Below are 18,966 nucleotides of genomic sequence, written 5' to 3' on the forward strand. Positions count from 1 at the left end.
AGGGCCTCCTCCAGGGCCTTGGCTGGGATATCATCATATACTGTAAGTTTGTGACGAGACACTACAGTATAGATGATGTACTAGTCCGGTGCCCCAGCTCTAGAGCCTGCCTGGGATGGCGACAGAGACGCGGAAACCCTATCAAGCCTACTGACTGCTGTGGCACTTGGGAATGGCGAGGAAACCGTTACCATTACTGAGTTTAGTAATGGTAACGGTTCTCTTGCTGCTCCCAGAGACTGTGCCAAGAAGAGCGCGTGACACGGCAGTGGACTCCCGGAAGAAAGAGACCGCAGGCTAACAAGAGAACGGGGGTGGGGGGTGGGGGGGCATGGGGTGCATTATTCTCATCCCTGTTCCGAAGAAATAAAGGCAAAAACAAGAACACTTGTCTTTCAACTTTATTAGCATCCACGGCTGGGTAGCAGGATGGGGTGGGGTGGGGTGGGGATCAGGACTTGGGAGAACAGGTGGCTGGCACTGTCATTTAACAAACAGGTTGAGCCGGGTGGTGGAGGTGCACGCCTTTAATCCCAGCACTCGGGAGGCAGAGGCAGGCGGATTGCTGTGAGTTCGAGGCCAACCTGGTCTACAAAGTGAGTGCAGGACAGCCAAGGCTATACAGAGAGACCCTGTCTTGAAAAACTAAAACAAAACAAAACAAAAACAAAAAACAAAGAATCAGGTTGAGCTGGATGGGTGGTGCACACCTTTAATCCCAGTACTCAAAGAGGCAGACAGGCAGATCTCTGTGAGTTCAAAGCTAGCCTGCTCTATCTAGGGATAGCCAGCCAGAGTTGCATGGTGAGAACCCTGTCTCAAAAAAAAAAAAAAAAAAAAAAAGCCAGGTGTGGTGGCACATGCCTTTAATTCCAGCACTTGGTTTCTTTCTTTTCTTTTCTTTCTTTATTATTATTATTAATTTTTTTTTTTTTTTTTTTTTTTTTTTTGGTTTTTTGAGACAGGGTTTCTCTGTGTAGCCTTGGCTGTCCTGGACTCACTTTATAGACCAGGCTGGCCTTGAATAATTCCAGCACTAGGGAGGTAGAGGCAGGCAGATCACTGTGAGTTCGAGGCCACCCTGGTCTACAAGGCGAGTCCAGGACAGCCATGGCTACAGAGAAACCTTGTCTCAAAAAACCAACCAAACAAACAAACAAACAAACCAAACAAAAGAAAAAGGAAAGAAAGAAAAAAAAAAGGACAACACAGGTCCTTATGCAACTTCAAGGTACAAGGTGAGGAACTTGGGGTAGAGGAGAAAAAATTTCTTCCTACCAACAGCTGGAAACTTAGGCTGGAGTCTGGGTCCAATGCCAGCGGCAGTGGATGACAAGATTCACACCACAGGGACTGACTTCTCACATTTTTGCTTGTGAGCCTAGCCTTTAATGGCTGAGCCATCTCTCCAGCCTGGAGACAGGCTTCTAAGACCTATATAGCTGAGACCGTAGGCAGAGGAACTGAGCTAAGGCCCATCTTCCCTGGAGTGGAAAACACGGCAGGGCAGGCACTGTGCACTCAGCAGGGCCAGGCCAGCTAGCAGCCAGTCAGTGTCCTGCAGGCCCCTGTGACAGGGGTCATTCTAGTCACTGGCTCTGTCAGCAGCTCCCACAGGGATGCCCTGGGAGTAGCAGCAGCGAACGGTCATTTGAGAAGTTTCACAGAGAGGTGGATGTGAACGTCACAGAGGAAGATGTCCATAAGGTCTCGGCTCACTTCCTGTGCAATCTGGGAGATCAAGAGGCCCTTCTGACCAATCAGGATCCGCTGCAGGTGGTGAAAAGAGAGGCACAAGGTTCTGCTCTCTGGCCTCACAGACAGGAAGCAAGCCCTGGTTAACCCTGCTGCCCCTCTTCTGAGCCTGCCCTCACTTACCACGTGAGATTCTTTGGGCACCAGAAGGTTCTGATGGATCACTAGCTCCCCACTTGGTCCTTCCTCCCAGATCACTGTCTTCTGTAGAAGGAGACACCATGACCAGTCAGGCAGGCTCATCTCTGGGGCTCTTGGTACCCACCTGTTCCAGGTGTGAACTGGGATACAGGCCCTGGGTCCTTTCGCTCTGGCCACACCTGCTGCACACAGTAGGGCACCTCTTCAGGCAGATGCTCTAGCAGCTTCTCTCGGATTGTATTAGCACAGATCTCTTCAGGGGTCTGGCTAGTGAGGACCCCACTGTGGAACTCCCAGGGTCCTGGCCGGGCCTGTGCCAGAAGGTACTGCTGCGGGTACAAAGGAAGAGCGGGCTCTTTACCCCAGTACATTTATGCACGCATGCTTCTAGGAGAAAACACGGACTGTCCTGTTAGCTGACCTTAAAACTGCTAAGGTTGGCAAACTCTTGATCCTACGTTAGCCTGACAAGGCCTGGACGATGTCAGTGAGCTACCACAGCATACTGTAATGCCCCCCTCCCCCCTTTTCTGTTTTTTCCAGACAGGGCTTCTCTGTGTAGCCTTGGTTGGTCTGGACTCTCTTTGTAGACCAGGCTGGCCTTGAACTCACAGGGATCCACCTGCCTCTGCCTCCTGAGTGCTGGGATCAAAGGCGTGCGTCAACATGCCTGGTCCCTCGAACTTCCAATCTTAAACGCTAGAACTGCAAGTGTGCACCCCCATGTCCAATTTATGTTACACACTACTCAAGCATTCTACCAAATGAGATACAGTCCTAACTTTAATGTTGGTCTCTCTAGGTAGCTGGTTGGCCTAGAACTCACAATGGAGATCAGGTTGGCCTCATACTGAGCACTGCTTCTGCCTCTGCCTCCTGAGTGCTAGGATAACAGGGGTGGTGTGCCACCACACCTGGCTGTTTTAGGTTTCCTGACAGGGTCTACTGTAACTGACGCTCCTCTTGGATTCACTCTGTAGTTGAAGATGACCTTGAACTCCTGACCCTCCTGCCTTGACCTCCTGAGTGCTGGGGTTACAAACACAAATTCCTATAACCACATTTTTGTTTGTCTTTTAAAAGATAGGATCTTAGTCTATAGTCAGGCTGGCGTGGGTGAGGCCTGTCTTAACATGGCAGAAGTGATGGACTACAGGGTAGGCTAACTGACCTTTAATGTGTTCACATCCTTGGTGTTTAGTGCAGATAACATGAAGATCTCCTGGAAGTGGGGCCATCCAATTCTCTGAGGGTTTCTCCCTGCGTGTATATTCGGGTCCTGAGTGGCAGGGCTGGGGGAGTGGGTGCCAGGGCGTGAGTGCAAGGCCGGCTGGATACTGAGCTTCTTCCCGTTGACTACGCCTTCTGTGAGGGCTGCTGTCAGCTCTAGAAGAACTGACTTCCGCTTCAAGCAATCCACCTGGATTGTGGGATGAACAAAGTACAAGGCGAGGTGAGAGACGGGACCCTGGAAGGAACACTTCCTCAAGTGGGCGGGACTTACCTTGTTTAAGACAAGGATGCTCGGGACCTGGGAGAACTGGGTCAAGCAGCGCAGCACCTGGGGGTTTAGCTGGCTCCTGGTCCACTTGTCTGACACATCCACAAGAACCACAACTAGAAGGTGGCAAGGCAGACAAAAGGGAAGACTGTGACCTTCCTCCTGACCCACAGCAAATTCCTGACTTTGGGTCTTGGCGAGACGCCAGTTCCCAAACTCCCAGGAATGAAAGGCTCTGTGAACAGGGCTTCAGGACTTTAGTCTGAGTCTAACCAAGGTCAGCAGATTCCATGCTCTTCCATGGATCTTCCAACAAAGAGAGTTCCAGATGGTGCCTAAAGGACAAACGTGTCAGTCAGGAAGGGTCTGGGACTGGTCTTGTTTTGTTTTGTTTTTCAAGACAGGGTTTCTCTGTAGCTTTGGCTGTCCTGGACTAACTTTGTAGACCAGGCTGGCCTCAAATTCACAGAGATCTGCCTGTCTCTGCCTTCTGAGTGCTGGGATTACAAGTGTACGCCACCACACCCAGCTCCCCCCTCCTTTTTTTAATCACCCCACCCAACATCTGTTCCCACAGGCAATACCTCTTCTGTTTAACAGGATTGATGATGCCAGGTGTGTCAAGCAGAATCTAGAATTGGGAATTACCCCCCCCCAAGAAAAGACTTAATGGGTAGAAAGGCCACACACACACACACACACACACACACACACACACACACACACACTCATACTCACTTTAGACTCTAGGATTCAATCTGTGGCTCTATTCATATTAGGTAAGTTTTTGTTTTTCGAGACAGAGTTTCTCTGTGTATCCTTAGCTGTCCTGGACTCACTTTGTAGACCAGGCTGGCCTCGAACTCACAGTGATCCACCTGCCTCTGCCTCTCGAGTGCTGGAATCACAGGCGTGCGCCACCACGCCCGGCTTAGGTAAGTAACATTAAATTTGCAGAGTCACAACAAGCCTCTCCGCCCCTCCCCATTTTATCAGGTTTTACTTGTAGTCCTGGCTATACTGGAATTCACTATGTGGAACCTACCGGCCTTGAACTCAGAGATTCACCTGCCTCTGCCTCCCATGTGCTGGGGTTAAAGATGTGTGCCACCACGCATAGCTAGAAAAGGGCCCTGGGTTAGATCCTTAGCACTGCACAAAATAAGAATCAGAAAACCAAGCCAGGCGTGGTGGCGCACGCCTTTAATCCCAGCACTCGGGAGGCAGAGGCCGGCGGATCGCTGTGAGTTCGAGGCCAGCCTGGTCTACAAAGTAAGTCCAGGATGGCCAAGGCTACACAGAGAAACCCTGTCTCAAAAAAAAAAAAAAAAAAAAAAAAACAAAACAAAACAAAACAAAACAAAAAAAAGAATCAGAAAACCAGCCAGGCGTGGTGGTGCATACCTTTAATCCCAGCACTCTGGAGGCAGAGGCAGGCAGATCTCTGTGGGTTCGAGGCCAGCCTGGCCTACAGAGTGACTCCAGAACAGCCAGGACTACAAGAGAAACCTTGTCTCAAAAAACAAAACAAAACAAAACTAACCACAAACAAAAAAAAAGAAACAGAAAATGACAGCAAGCACAGAGTCCAATGTTGAATTCAATTCAGCTTTGTTTAGTCATGTCTGGTGTCACACACCTATAATCCCAGCATTTACAAGGCAGAGACAAGAGGATCATTTGAAGTTCAAGGAAAGATTGACCCTACAAATTGAGTTCAGTGTTAGGCAGGGCTACATGGTAAAACTGTCTCTAAATGGGAAAATACCAAAAAAAAAAAAAAAAAAAATCAGAGCTGGGCATGTGGTATCTCTTCTATCCCACCACTGGAGAAATTCAAGGCCATCTGTGGTTATACAGGGAGACCCACCTGGGTTACACGAGACTGTCTTAAATCAAAGGATGAGATGGCTCAGGGGTAAACATATGTGCTGTCAAGCCTGACAAACTGATTTTGGTGCCCAGGACCCACAGGGTGACAAAAGAGAAGTGAATCCTAAAAGTTGCCCCCTGACCTCCACAAAGCACATGGCACAAGAGCACCCACACACATAGCCTCAGAACAGAGGGCAAAGGTAGAGAAAGAACTCCATGGAGCCGTATGTCCTCATCCACTAACCTACACAATTCTTTTCTTTGTCATGTGTACAGGTTTGAGGGGAGGTGGTTTGTTTGATTTTTGTTTTGTTGGTTTTTCTTTTTTTGTTTTTTTGAGACAAGGTTTTTCTGTGTAGCCCTGGCTGTCCTGGACTCCCTTTGTAGACCAGGCTGACTTCAAACTCACAGAGATCCTGCCTGCCTCTGCCTCCCAAGTGCTGGGATTAAAAGCATGCACCACCACGCCGACCTTGTTGGTTTTTCAAGACAGTTTCTCAGTATACCTCCCCTGGAACTTGTGGCAGACCAGGCTGTCCTCAAACTCAGAGATTCTGCTGCTGCCTCTGCCTCCCAATGCTGGGCTTAAAGGTATGTGCCACTATACTGCCCAGCATGGTCTTGTTTTTTGTTGCTGTCATTGTGACAGGGTTTCTCTGTGTAGCCCTTGGCTGTTCTGGAACTCACTCTGTAGACCAAGTCAGCTTGGAACTCAGAGCTCTGCCTGCCTCTGCCTCCCAGTGCTGGGATTAAAGGCGTGTGCCACCACTGCCAGGCAGCAGGGTTTTTTTCCCCTTTAAGGCTAGGTAAGAGAGACTTGCTTAGCTTCACATTCTGTCTTGTTTGCAAATCTTCTGCAGGTACCTACCAGCTGGGCCTCCTTCTCTGTGATGACCCCCAGAGCTTGACATCGAGTGGTGTGAACCTTCTTTGAGACAGGAAACACCTTCCAGGAAGAAAGAAGTCCCAGTGAGATCCCATATCTCTCCCAGGCTATCCATGAAAGAAAAACAAGTGACAGAAAAACAGACATGCTCTTCCAGAGGATGTAGATTCCTAGTACCCAAGTGGTGGCTCACAGCTGTCTCTTTTTTTTCTTTTTTCTTTCTTCCCTTTTTTTTTTTAAGGTTTATTTATTATTATGTATATAGTGCTCTGCTTGCATGCAGGCCGGAAAAGGGTATCAGATCACACTATCGGTGGTTGTGAGCTATCATGTGGTTGCTTAGGACCTCTGGAAGAGCAGACGGTGCTATTAACCACTGAGCCGTCTCTCCAGCCCCCTCTAACTACAGTTTCCAACATCTTTTTCTGGCCTCTATAGGCAATAGGTACATAAGCAGTACACAGACAGACATGTAGGCAAAACAGCCACACACACAAAATGGAGGTTGTAGGGGTTGGGATGAAGTGTGGCATACTTTACGGCCCAGCAGCTGATTGGAGAGTGTTGACTTCCCTGCATTTGGGGCTCCCAGGAGGACCACTCGGAGGACCCGTGGATTCTCAGGCATGTCGGGAGTATGGACCAAGAGCACATTCTGCTCTTCTGTGTTAGGATAGAAACAGGAGTGATATATTGGAACCTAGACTGCACTAGACCCTCAGCTCCGACACCCAAGGAGGAAATAACAATGAAAGCCTAGTAGCCGGGCAGTGGTGGCGCACACCTTTAATCCCAGCACTCGGGAGGCAGAGGCAGGCGGATCGCTGTGAGTTCAAGGCCAGCCTGGTCTACAAAGTGAGTCTAGGACAGCCAAGGCTACACAGAGAAACCCTGTCTAGAAAAACCACAGAAGAAGGAGGAGGAAAAGGAGGAAAGAAAGAAAGATAGATAATTACACCAGGCTGAAGCCACCCATTCCTAACTCTGAGACTAGCTTGGCATTTAATTTTGTATTTTGAATTCATCAGGTTACCTAACCTCTCTCTCTCTAAGCCCCTTGGTTTTCTCATCTGTAATGTGGAATCACATTAGCATTATCGATGAATAACTTCTTTTTCACAATGACAACTGTGTGAAAAAAAAAATTGCTCAACATAGGCTGGGCATTGTGATATACTTGTAAACATAGCTCTTTAGAGGCTTAAGCAAGAGTGGATTGCTAGCCGGGCGTGGTGGCGCCAGCACTTGGGAGGCAGAGGCAGGCGGATTGCTGTGAGTTTGAGGCCAGCCTGGTCTACAAAGGGAGTCCAGGACAGCCAAGGCTACACAAAGAAACCCTGTCTCGAAAAACCAAAAAAAAAAAAAAAAAAAAAAAAAAGAACGGATTGCTTTTGAGTCTGAGGCCAGCCTGGGCTATATAACTAGACCCTGTCTCAAAAAGCAAAATCACCACACTAAATTATACCAGAGAAACACCGCTTTAGAAAATGGATGTAAGAGCCGGGCATGGTGGCGCACGCCTTTAATCCCAGCACTCGGGAGGCAGAGGCAGGCGGATTGCTGTGAGTTCGAGGCCAGCCTGGTCTACAAAGAGAGTCCAGGACAGCCAAGGCTACACAGAGAAACCCTGTCTCGAAAAACCAAAAAAAAAAAAAAAAGGAAAAAAAAAGAAAATGGATGTAGTGGCTCGAACTTGAACTCCCAGCGCGCAGGAGGCTGGGGATAGTGAGCACCCTGAGATAGAGTGAAACTCTGTCTCAACATCACATCCCGAGAAAAACAGCATGGACTAGAGTCTGGCAGGTCACTAGACAATGTTAACTGCAATATAGCATTATCAGGAGAGACTGAGAACGTCTGCAGGACCTTCATAGCAGCATTAGCAGGGTACCACAGTCAGAGTTGAAGAGATTTCTGGAGCTGGAGATCCTGCTGCCTCCACCTCCCCAGTGGGGGGGACTACAAGCATGCACCACGAGGCCGGGCTTAATTTAGACTCTTGACATGTAGATGGGGCTCAGTGTTTCACGTATTGAGTCGACACTGCTTGGTATGTGAGGACAGAGGGAGACAACTTTGCCTTGCCTGATGATCTTCTGTTAATTTCTTCCAAGGCAGGGTTTTTATGTGTATAGCCCTGGCTGTCCTGGACTCACTTTGTAGACCAGGCTCCAAAACTCACAGAGATCCATCTACCTCTGCTTCCAGACTGCTGGGATTAAAGGTGTGCACCACCACAGCCCAGCTTGCCTAAAGATCTTTGATGAGCATTACTGATTCTTTTTTGTTTGTTTGTTTTTGTTTTTCCAGACAGGGTTTCTCTGTGTAACCTTGGCTGTCCTGGACTCGCTTTGTAGACCAGGCTGGCCTCGAATTCACAGAGATCCACTTGTCTCTGCCTCACCAGTGCTGGGATTAAAGGCGTGAGCCACCATGCTCAGCTATTATTTGGTTTTTTCAAGACACGGTTTCTTTGGCCGTTCTGGACTCACTTTGTAGACCAGGCTAGCCTTGAACTCACTGTGATTCACCTGCCTCTGCCTCACAGAGTGCTAGGATTACAGGCTTGCACCATCGCGCCTGGTTCCAACTCTTTATGTTGTTGTTTTTATGTGTGTGTCGGGGCGACCTTATGGAAGCCATAGCAAAACTTTCTGGAGTTGCTTCTCTCTTTCCACCATATGGGCCCGAAGGACTGAACTCAGGCTGTCAAGCAACAAGCGCCTTTATCTGCCAGACTATTTCACAGGCCCTCGTTTCTCAAACTTTTTTTTTTTTGTTCTCAAACTCTTTAACAGCCTTCACTACTTGCCTCACGTTGGGCTCAGATTTATTTTTCTATTAAATGAGAGACACTAAACTGATATGCCCAGAGACAGGGGGATTTTACCACAGATACATGATTTCCACTGCTAAAACCATCACAGGCCGGCCATGGGCGAACACCTGTTAATCCCAACACTCCAGAGGCTGCAGCTGGGAAGATCCAAAGCCCAAGCCAGTTTGGGCTATACAGGAAGCCCTGTCATAAAACAGAACACCTGCAACTCACACAGCTGGACCCTTTACCTCTGTGCACCGACACCGCGGGGATGCTCGGAGCCAACGACCTGTCAGGCTGAGGGAATCCAAGGATACGGTCCAAGGCGGAGTCCTGACCGTAACGACTTGATGCCGAGGCCAGGAGGGGACCAGAGGAAGCGGCGCCCACGACACGGGACACGCACCTCACCTGGTTACCGAGGAGCGAGCCGGGCGGAGAAACCCACACCGTCCCTGCACGCCGGCCCACCTGCCAGACCCCCAACAAAGCCCGAACGAGCACAGCGCACTGCCGCCTGGGGGTAGCCATTTTGCCGCAATGCACTCTGGTACCGACCAGAAGCGCTCTACAATTGGACGGAGAGGCTCGCAGACCAACGAGTAGAAACCCAGATCGGCCCAAACAGAAGTGGGGCACACGGGATTTCCTGGGACGCTTAGGTAGACACTCTCTCCAGAGGCTAGGGAAAGGCCAAGTGGTGGGGTACTTACTGTCTCTGTGAGTATAACGGGCGTCTTGGATTCCCCTATATATAATTTTTCCCTCTGACAAACTTTTGTAAAAGAGCCTTTTAGCCTTGTCTTCTGGATGACAACATTTCTGGTCGACATTCCAAGAGGCGGGGACCTCCTTCTAGCGCCTGAAGAGGAGAAACTCTCATGATGCTGGGAGTGGGCGTGGGAAAGAGTACTAGGGCACATTTCACAGGAAAGATTTTTTTTTTTTTAAGTGCAACCCTGCAGGATTCTTTCTTATTTCCTCTTTGGCTGTGTTTTAGTTCTATGTGGCCGCCTTAGTTAGGCTTACTATAGCTATGATGAAACACCAAAACCAAAAGTTACTTGGGGTGGAAAGAGTTTATTTGGCTTACGTATCTTGAATCAAAATCCACCAAGGGAATCCAAGGAAAGAACTCAAACCTGGCAGGAGCCTGGAAGCAGGAGCAGATGCAGAGGCCATGGATAGCTGCTACTTACTGGCTTACTCCTTATGGCTATCTCAGTCTGCCTTTTTTTTTTTTTTTTTTTTTTAATTTTTTGGTCTTTCGAGACAGGGCTTCTCTGTGGAACAGCCCTGGCTGTCCTGGAACTCTCTTTGTAGACCAGGCTAGTCTTGAACTCACAGAGATCCACCTGCCTCTGCCTCAAGGCATGTGCCACCACACCCAGCTTCAGCCCACTTGCTTTTTTTTTTTTTTTTTAAATATGTATAGTGTTCTGCCTGCAAGCACACCTTCAGGCCAGAAGTGGGCATCAGATCCCAGTATAGATGCCTGTGATCCACCATGTAGTTGCTGGGAATTGAACTCAGGACCTCTGGAAGAGCAGTCAGTGCTCTTAAACTCCAAGGCCCAACTCTCCAGCCCCTAGCCTGCTTTCTTTTCTTTCTTTCTTTCTTTCTTTTTTTTTTTTCTTCAGACTGCTTTCTTAAAACACCCAGGACCACCAGGCCAGGGATGGCACCACACACAATGGGCTTGAACCTACTGTCTGAGGTGAAGACAGTTGGTTCCTGAAAGTTGTCCTCACATTTCATACACATTGCACAGAGAGAGACCCGGAGCTTCCAAATTAGGGGACTGGTGATGTAACTCAGTTGGTAGAGTCCTTTCCAGCATACAGGAAGCCCTGGGAAGGAAGGGGAGAGGAGAGAAATGGTGAAGCCATTCAGCCCCCCAGGATCTCCCAGGATGCCATAGCAGCCCGGGGAACTTGACTTTTGTTGGGTTTTGTGGCTTTGAGCATTCCTTGTCCTTTCAAGCCTCTTAAACTCCCCCACCTCCACCCCTCTGCACCTTGTGTGGAGATTAGTCAAAGTCTTGAAACATGTAGAGGTCCTGAGTTCCCCCCCCCTTCCCCGTGTATGTGTGTCACCTTAGTAACCTGACAGGAAGTTGCAGTAAAGTGCCTTGCTGAAAGCATAAATGAAGTGAGTTTAAGAGACAATGCAGAGGTTGGTTGTGGTGGCTCACTCCTTTAATCCCAGCACTCGGGAGGCAGAGGCAGGAGGATCTCTGAGTTCGAGGTCAGCCTGGTGTACAGAGTGAGTACAGGACAGCCAAGACTACACAGAGAGACCCTGTCTGGGAAAACAAAAAAGGGGGGAGGGAGGAGAGAGAGAGAATGCAATTGGAGCTGGGGTGGAGTTAGTTAAGGTAGCTGGTTCACACATGTAATTCCAGCACTTGGGAATCTGAGACAGGAGGATTTCTCTGAGTTCAAAGGCACCCTGGGCTACCTAGTGAGTGGAACTCCTCTCCTCAGCCCCTCCCTGAACACCCACAAACCAACAGACTGGGGATGTGGCTCAGCTGATAGAGCATTTACCTAAAAAGCACAGAACCCTCAGCTAGATCTTGCCACCACCAAAGGCTGTGGTGGAACAAACCTCTAACCCAGCACTCAGGAGGTGGTGGCGCACGCCTTTAATCCCAGCACTCGGGAGGCAGAGGCAGTCAGAGCGCTATGAGTTCGAGGCCAGCCTGGTCTACAAAGTCAGTCCAGGACAGGCAAGGCTACACAGAGAGACCCTGTCTAGAAAAGAGAGAGAGAGACAGAGACACAGAGAGGGAGGGAGAGAGAGAGAGAGAGAGAGAGTGCTATGGAGGTGGGAGATTCAGAGTGTCAAGGTCATGTTTAACTACAAAACAAGTTCAAGGCGGGCCTGGGATACCTAAGACTTATCCCTGAGACTTATCTTTTATTTGTTTATTTATTTATTCATTCATTCATTTGGTGTAACCCTGGCTGCCCTGGAATTCACTCTTTCTAAATCAGGCTGGCCAGAGGCAGAGGCAGGCAAATCTCTGTGATTTCGAGGCCAGCCTGGTCTACAAAGCAAGTCCAGGACAGCCAAGTCTACACAGAGAGACCCTGTAATGAAAACCCAAAACCAAACCAAAAAAAAAATATATATATATTTTTTATTTGCTGATGGTAGTGACTCAGTATATAGGGAGGAAAAAAAATTTGAATTTTTATACAGGACAGAACTTGGCAAGTAGAGAATGAACTGCCCGGGCTGTTGTTAAAGGAATGGTGTCCAGAGACTTCTGACTGACACAGAATTAACAGAGCCGGAAAAGCCAGCGTAACTGATGGTTTGCAAAGGCAACAGAGTTCCAGGTTTCTTCTCTGTTCATGGAAGAAACAGGCTTCTTTGGAACATTCTATTCTGGGTGTTCTCTGGGCATATGGGTGCCCAGACAACAAGATGGTACTAAACACAGGAGACAACCAGCAATTAGAAAAAACTAGCTCAGGACAGTAACAGGTGCCTTTAATCTCAATACTTGGAGGCAGAGGAGGCAGTTGGATCCCTGAGTTTGAGACTAGCCTGGTCTACAAAGTAAGTTCCAGGACAGTCTGGGCTATACTGAGAAACCCTGTCTCAAAAAAAAAAAAAAAAAAAAAAAAAAGAAAGTGAGTCTGGTGGTGTATTCCTTCTATACCAGAAATCTGTTTTCTGGCTTGTTTGTTTGTTTGTTTGTTTGCTTTTTCACGATAGTGTTTCTTTGTGTAAGCATTGGCTGTCCTGGACTTACTTTGTAGATGAGACTGGCCTCGAATTCACAGTGATCCACCCTGCCTCTGCCTCCAAGTGCTGGGATTAAAGGCATGTGCCACCATGCCTGTCTTATATTTTTAAGATTATATATATATATGTGTGTATATATACACACACTTATATATTTACATATATATGGTTTATTATTTTTTCCCAGACATGTTCTCACCATGTACTCCTGGCTGGCCTGGAACTAACTTTGCCTCCTGGATGCTGGATGCATCTAGTATGCTCAGTATGCCCAGCTGGGATTTATTCTAGTTTTAAACATGTGTCCATGTGCCACAAGCGTGTGGGTACCTGGAGGCCAGACATGTCCAATTTCCTGACACTGGAGTTACAGGCAGTTGTCAGCTAACTGATGTGGGTACTGGGATTTGAACTCCGTTCCTTCTGAAAGAGTAATGCACGTTCATAAACGCCAGGCCACATCCTTCTAATCTGTGATTTGTTATTGTTTGCACTTTTGGGGACTCAACACAGGGTTTCTCATACATTACGAAAATAGTCTCCCACTGAGTTACAACTCCAAACATTTCCTCTCTTTCCTAAGGTTTTGTTATATTGCCCAGGCTGAGCTGAACCTGAATATGTAGCCCAGGCTGACCTCAAATTTGCATAGATTCTTCTGTCTCTGTCCCCCAGGTGTTGGAATTATAGACAGATGCCACCGTTAGCCAGGGCCAGACCATTTTGTACAGCTCCTCCATTTTGGTTGTGCTGAGTCAACCCCAGTAACTACAGTAAGTTGGTTTCTAGAAGTAAATTAACATCTTGCTAGTTTCTTGACTGCCCTGCCCATAGATACCAAGTAATGGCCAGGCAGGAGATTTATTTATTTATTTATTTGATTGGTTGTGGTTTTTCTTTCTTTTGGTTTTTCCAGACAGGGTCTTTCTGTGTGTAGCCTTGACTGTCCTGAACTCGCTTTGTAGACCAGGCTGGCCTCAAACTCACAGCGATCCACCTGCCTCTGCCTCCTGAGTGCTGGGATTAAAAATGTGCTTCACCACCACTTTTGGCTAGGAAAGGTATTTACTGATGGCCTAATACTCTTTAACTGACTACCCCACCCCACTCCAAGCCAGGCAATGCATATAAGACAGGGGGTTCAGCCGGACATGGTGGCGCACGCCTTTAATCCCAGCACTCGGGAGGCAGAGGCAGGCGGATCGCTGTGAGTTCGAGGCCAGCTTGGTCTACAAAGTGAGTCCAGGATGGCCAAGGCTACACAGAGAAACCCTGTCTCAAAAAACCAAAAAAAAAAAAAAAAAAAAGAAAAGAAAAAAGACAGGGGGTCCAAGGCCAGCCTAGTCTACATACCTACTTCTAGGCCAGCCAAGGCTTCATGGTGAGACCCTCCTCATTGGTTACCTCTAGCAATGGACAACTGAACCTACCCCCTCTTTCCCGCCCGCCCGCTCCCTTTCTGCTGCAGAGAACATCCCAGCTTGTAAGTGGGAGGCAGGCTCAGACTCTGGTTCCTTCAGAGATGGCCCTCTGCCTATTTGTTTCCCCCAGTAAAGGTCTGCAGTGTCTTAAGTCCCTCAGTTCCTCGCCTGTTTTTCCTTCTTTCTGCTCTTTCGGCCACCACACCAGCTTATGTATTTGAGATGTTGTCTTGTGGCCTGTGCTGGCTTATAATTTCATGTGTAGCCATACAGGCAGAGACTCACAGAGACTCACTTCAATTTTTCATCCTTCTGATTTTACTGAGTGGGTTTATTGAGCACAAATAGTTTTTGCTGTTTTTCAATTACATTGATGGATGGGATTGGACCTAGGGCCTCCTGGATCCTAGCCAAATGTCTGATTACCGAGCTACATCCCCAGCTCTCACCACCACTCCACAACATACACAGACAGACAGACAGACAGACACACACACACACACACACTGTGATTAAAGGCATAATCCACCAACTCCAGCTATTGCTTTTGAGCCAGCATCTTTGGTACCTCCAGATGTTCTTACTGTCACTGTCCTGCTAAAGCTGACTTTGAACTGCTAACTCTTGCTTCTACTTCCAAGTACTGGATTTACAGTCATACACTGCTATGTCCGTTCTATCTGCTGTTCGAAACTGAACCCAGGACTTTATGCAGGCTAGGCAAATGGTTTACCAACAGAGTTATGTTCTTAGGGACTAAGTCTTTTGTTGTTGTTGTTGTTGTTGTTATTATTATTATTATTATTATTATTATTATTATTATTGAAAACATTTCCTTTCAAGCTGAGGCACAGTGGCACATGCCTTTAATCCCAGTACTTGGGAGGCAGAGGCAGGCAGGCGGATCTCTGTGAGTTTAAGGCCAGCTTGGTCTATGAAATGAGTTCCAGGACTGCCAGGGCTACACAGAGAAACCTTGTCTCAAAAAAATCCAATAGGTAAAATAATAAAATAAAATAAAACAAAAAGGTTTATACATATATCCCTTATATTTCAGTTGACCTGTGTACTGTGTATAAAACCAGAAATCCTAGGTTTAATTTTTAGCTTGTTTATTGCATGTTTATTTATAGATGGGTCAAAAATAGCTTGTAGTGGCCTTGACCTTGATACGTATTTATGGATGACCTTGAAATGTGGCTATTCCAGCTTCCACCTCAGGCTCTATTTTTTACTGTATGACCTTGAGCAGGAAATATCACCTACCTTTAGTTTCCTCCTCTATAAGATGAGGGTAATGACAGTACTGTAGTGGGGTTATTATGATTAAGAGAACTGGCACATAGCCTGGATGCTCCTGCATCCCTGTAATTCCAGCATCCAGGAGACAAGAGGTGGGTGGACCTCTCATACCATGTAGGCTGTTACTGTTGTGTGTCCCCTATTAGCCTGTGAGTTCTGTTTTTGTTTGGTTTGGTTTTTCTGTTTTTTTTGTTTGTTTTGTTTTTTTTGAGACAGTGTTTCTCTGTGTAGCACTTGGGTGTCCTGGACTCACTTTATAGACCAGGCTGGCCTCGAACTCACAGCGATCCACCTGCCTCTGTCTCCCAAGTGCTGGGATTAAAGGCGTGCGCCGCCACCACCTGGTTTAGACTTTTCTTATAAAGAAAGACAATCTCAAAGCAGGGGGATCTCTGTGAGTTCAAGACCAAAACAACAACAGCAGAAAAGAAAAGTCTAGACCACCCAGGGATACCCCATCTTGAAAAAGAAAAGGAAGGGGGCATAAGGATGTAGCTCACTTGGCGCTGTTTGCCTAGCATACATGAAGCTTCGTGTTCAAACCCAGCACCAATCAGCAGTGTATGGTGGTCCGCGGCTTAGTCTCAGCGCTGGGGAAGTGAAAGATCGCCCTGGCATGCACATAGAAGCCAGCTGGGTCTACATGCAGCCCGGCTAGCATATACAATATTAATTCAAGTGTAACATTGTCTTAGGAGACCCAGAAAGGTGGAAGTGTGGGAGGAGGTACTGTCCTCATGTACCTTCCGACAGTCCTCCCAGGAAGCCACGTGTGACAAGGGTCCAGCAGATGGAGACACTGATGATGCAGCACAGAGAGGCAGCCGAGATGCAAGGCACTGTTCCCAGAAGCTGCAAGGTCAGTTCAGGCCTTCCTTTCATCAACCATCCATTCATCAGGAAGTAGTGTCAATATTAATTCTCGGTCACCCTCGGCTGTGTAATTCTCTTTTGATGCCAAGCGTGCAGTAATTTTGCGATCGATACAAGCTCTTTTGTTTTGTTTGCTTGTTGTTGGGACAAGGTTATGTTATGTGGCCCTGGGGGGGCCTGGTTCTTGGTGGTCTCACTTTGATGCCGCCCTCCTGTCAGCCCCGTAAGTGCAGAGATGACCCACTGTCACCTTGAGTAAACAGTGCCACCTCCTTCAAGCTAGGAGCCAGCTCACAGCATGTCCTGGTTACTGGCCACTGCCTGACTCTGCCAGCTGCTACCTTGTACTCCGCACACACCAAGATGGCCTTCTGCTGGGAACTCTGGTGTATGTCTGTAACCCCAGCAGTTGGAAGGTAGAGGCAGGAGGAGCAGGAAGAAGTTCAAGGCCAGACTGGGCTATATGGGATCTTGTATCAAAAACAATAACAAAAAAGGGTGTGGTGCCTCATGTCTTTTTTTTTTTTTTTTTTTTTTGGTTTTTCGAGACAGGGTTTCTCTGTGTAGCCTTGGCTGTCCTAGACTCACTTTGTAGACCAGGCAGGCCTCGAACTCACAGCGATCCACCTACCTCTGCCTCCCGAGTGCTGGGATTAAAGGCATTTTTTTTTTTAAAATAATTTATTTAATTTTATTTTAGTGTGAGGGTGTCAGAGCCATTGGAATTAGGATTAGAGACAGTTGTGAGCTGCCATGTGGTGGCTGGGAATTGAACCCAGGTCCTTTGGAAGAGCAGACAGTGCTCTTAACCGCTGAGCCATCTCTCCAGCCCCCTTTTTTTTTTTTTTTTAAAGATTTTATGTATGAGTGTTCTATCTGCATGTACACCTGCACACCAAAAGAGGCCACCAAATCTCATTACAGATGGTTGTGAGCCACCATGTGGTTGCTGGAAATTGAATTCAGGACCTCTGGAAGAATAGACAGTGTTCTTAACCCTCTGAGCCATCTCTCCAGCCACCCCCTTTTGTTTGGTTGGTTCTGCTTCTGCTTTTTGAGATAGGGTTCCTCTGTGTAGCCCTGGCTGACCTGGACTCGCTTTGTAGACGAGGCTGGTCTTGAACTCACAGAGGTCCGCCTGCCTCTGCCTCCCCAGTGCTGGGATTAAAGGCGTGTGCCACCATGCCCGGCTTCAAGGGAGGCAGAGGCAGCCAAAACTACACAGAGAAACCTGTCTTGGGGGTTGAGGATGGGGGGAAGGGATCTGGAGAGATGGCTTTGCAGTTAAAAAGAGTGACTAGTTTAGCCAGCTGGACACAAGCTAAGGTCATCTGAGAGGGGGGACCTCCGGGCTAGAGAGATGGTTCAGAGGTCAAGAGCACAGGCAGCTGTTCAAGGGTCCTGAATTCAATTCCCAGCAACCATGTGGTAGCTCATAACCATCTATAATGATGTCTGGTGCCTTCCTCTGGTATGCAGGCACACATGCAGGCAGAACATTGTATGTATAATAAATAAATAAATCTTTGGAAAAAAAGAAAAAAGAGGCAGAGGCAGGTGGATCACTATGAGTTCGAAGCCAGCCTGATCTACAAAGCAAACTCAGGACATCCAAGGCTACACAGAGAAACCCTGTCTCAAAAAAAAAAAAAAAAAAAAAAAAAAAAAAAAACCCCAAAAAACAAAAAACAAAAACAAAAACAAAAGCCGGCTGTGGTGGCGCTCACCTTTAATCCCAGCACTTAGGAGGCAGAGGCAGGTGGATCTCTTTGAGTTCGAGGCCAGTGTGGTCTACAAAGCGAGTCTAGAACAGTCAAGGCTACACAGAGAAGCCCTGTGTCGAAAATCAAATCAAAACAAAACAAAACAAACAACAACAACAAAAAGCATGCTGCCTGTTCTTCCAGTGAGTTCAATTCCCAGCAACCACATGGTGGCTCACAACCATCTATAATGAGATCTGGTGCCCTCTTCTGGCCTGCAGCATACATGCAGGCAGAGCACTGTATACAAAGTAAATAAATAAACAAATAAATAAGTCATTTCATTGTTTAGGAAAGGGCAGCCCAGCTCCTTGGGCTGGAGAATTCCCGGTAGGGGGCATGGTATGCCAGGAGGGCCCTGTGACATGTAGGGACTGAGGGATGAAAAGAAGAACCTGGCAGCCACTGTCAGCTTTGATATGTTAAATAGGCACCTCATCCACTTGTCCAGGGTTTAAAACCTACCACATATAAAATATTTATTTATTTGTTCGTGTGTTTGTTTATTTATTTATTTATTATTTATACAGAATCCTGCCAGCATATGTGCCTGCATGCCAGATCTTATGATAGATGGTTGTGAGCCACCATGTAGGTCCTGGGAATTGAACTCAGGACCTTTGGAAGAACAGTGTTCTTAACCTCGGAGCCATCTCTACAGCCCTATTTATTTATTTAATTATTTATTTTGGTTTTTCGAGACAGGGTTTCTCTGTGTAGGCTTGACTGTCCTGGAGTCTTGTAGACCAGGCTGGTCTTGAACTCACAGCCATCTGCCTGCCTCTGCCTCCCAAGTACTGGTCTTACATTTTTTATTTTTATTTATTTATTTGTTTTGTTTTGTTTTTGTTTTTTGAGACAGGGTTTCT

At 47.4% G+C, this 18,966-nt stretch overlaps 1 protein-coding gene across 2 annotated transcripts; it reads right to left on the reverse strand.

Annotated features, from left to right (window-relative positions):
• Positions 1-1,626: 1,626 nt before the first annotated feature.
• On the reverse strand, positions 1,627-9,510 carry Eral1 (Era like 12S mitochondrial rRNA chaperone 1). 2 transcript variants are annotated; one of them, XM_051158031.1, is made up of 10 exons: positions 9,228-9,510; positions 6,694-6,821; positions 6,141-6,218; positions 3,982-4,028; positions 3,671-3,732; positions 3,401-3,513; positions 3,068-3,316; positions 2,076-2,225; positions 1,879-1,959; positions 1,627-1,770 (listed from the first exon to the last, which is right to left on the reverse strand). In XM_051158031.1, exons 1-10 carry the CDS (start codon positions 9,508-9,510, stop codon positions 1,648-1,650), a joined length of 1,314 nt encoding a protein of 437 aa, XP_051013988.1. In that variant the 3' UTR covers positions 1,627-1,647. The 2 variants fall into 2 exon arrangements, with proteins under 2 accessions (XP_051013988.1, XP_051013989.1); XM_051158032.1 differs by having other exon boundaries at positions 1,633-1,770; positions 2,076-2,222.
• Positions 9,511-18,966: the final 9,456 nt, after the last annotated feature.

This window comes from Acomys russatus, chromosome 16, assembly GCF_903995435.1.
Source record: "Acomys russatus chromosome 16, mAcoRus1.1, whole genome shotgun sequence".
Taxonomy (NCBI): domain Eukaryota; kingdom Metazoa; phylum Chordata; class Mammalia; order Rodentia; family Muridae; genus Acomys; species Acomys russatus.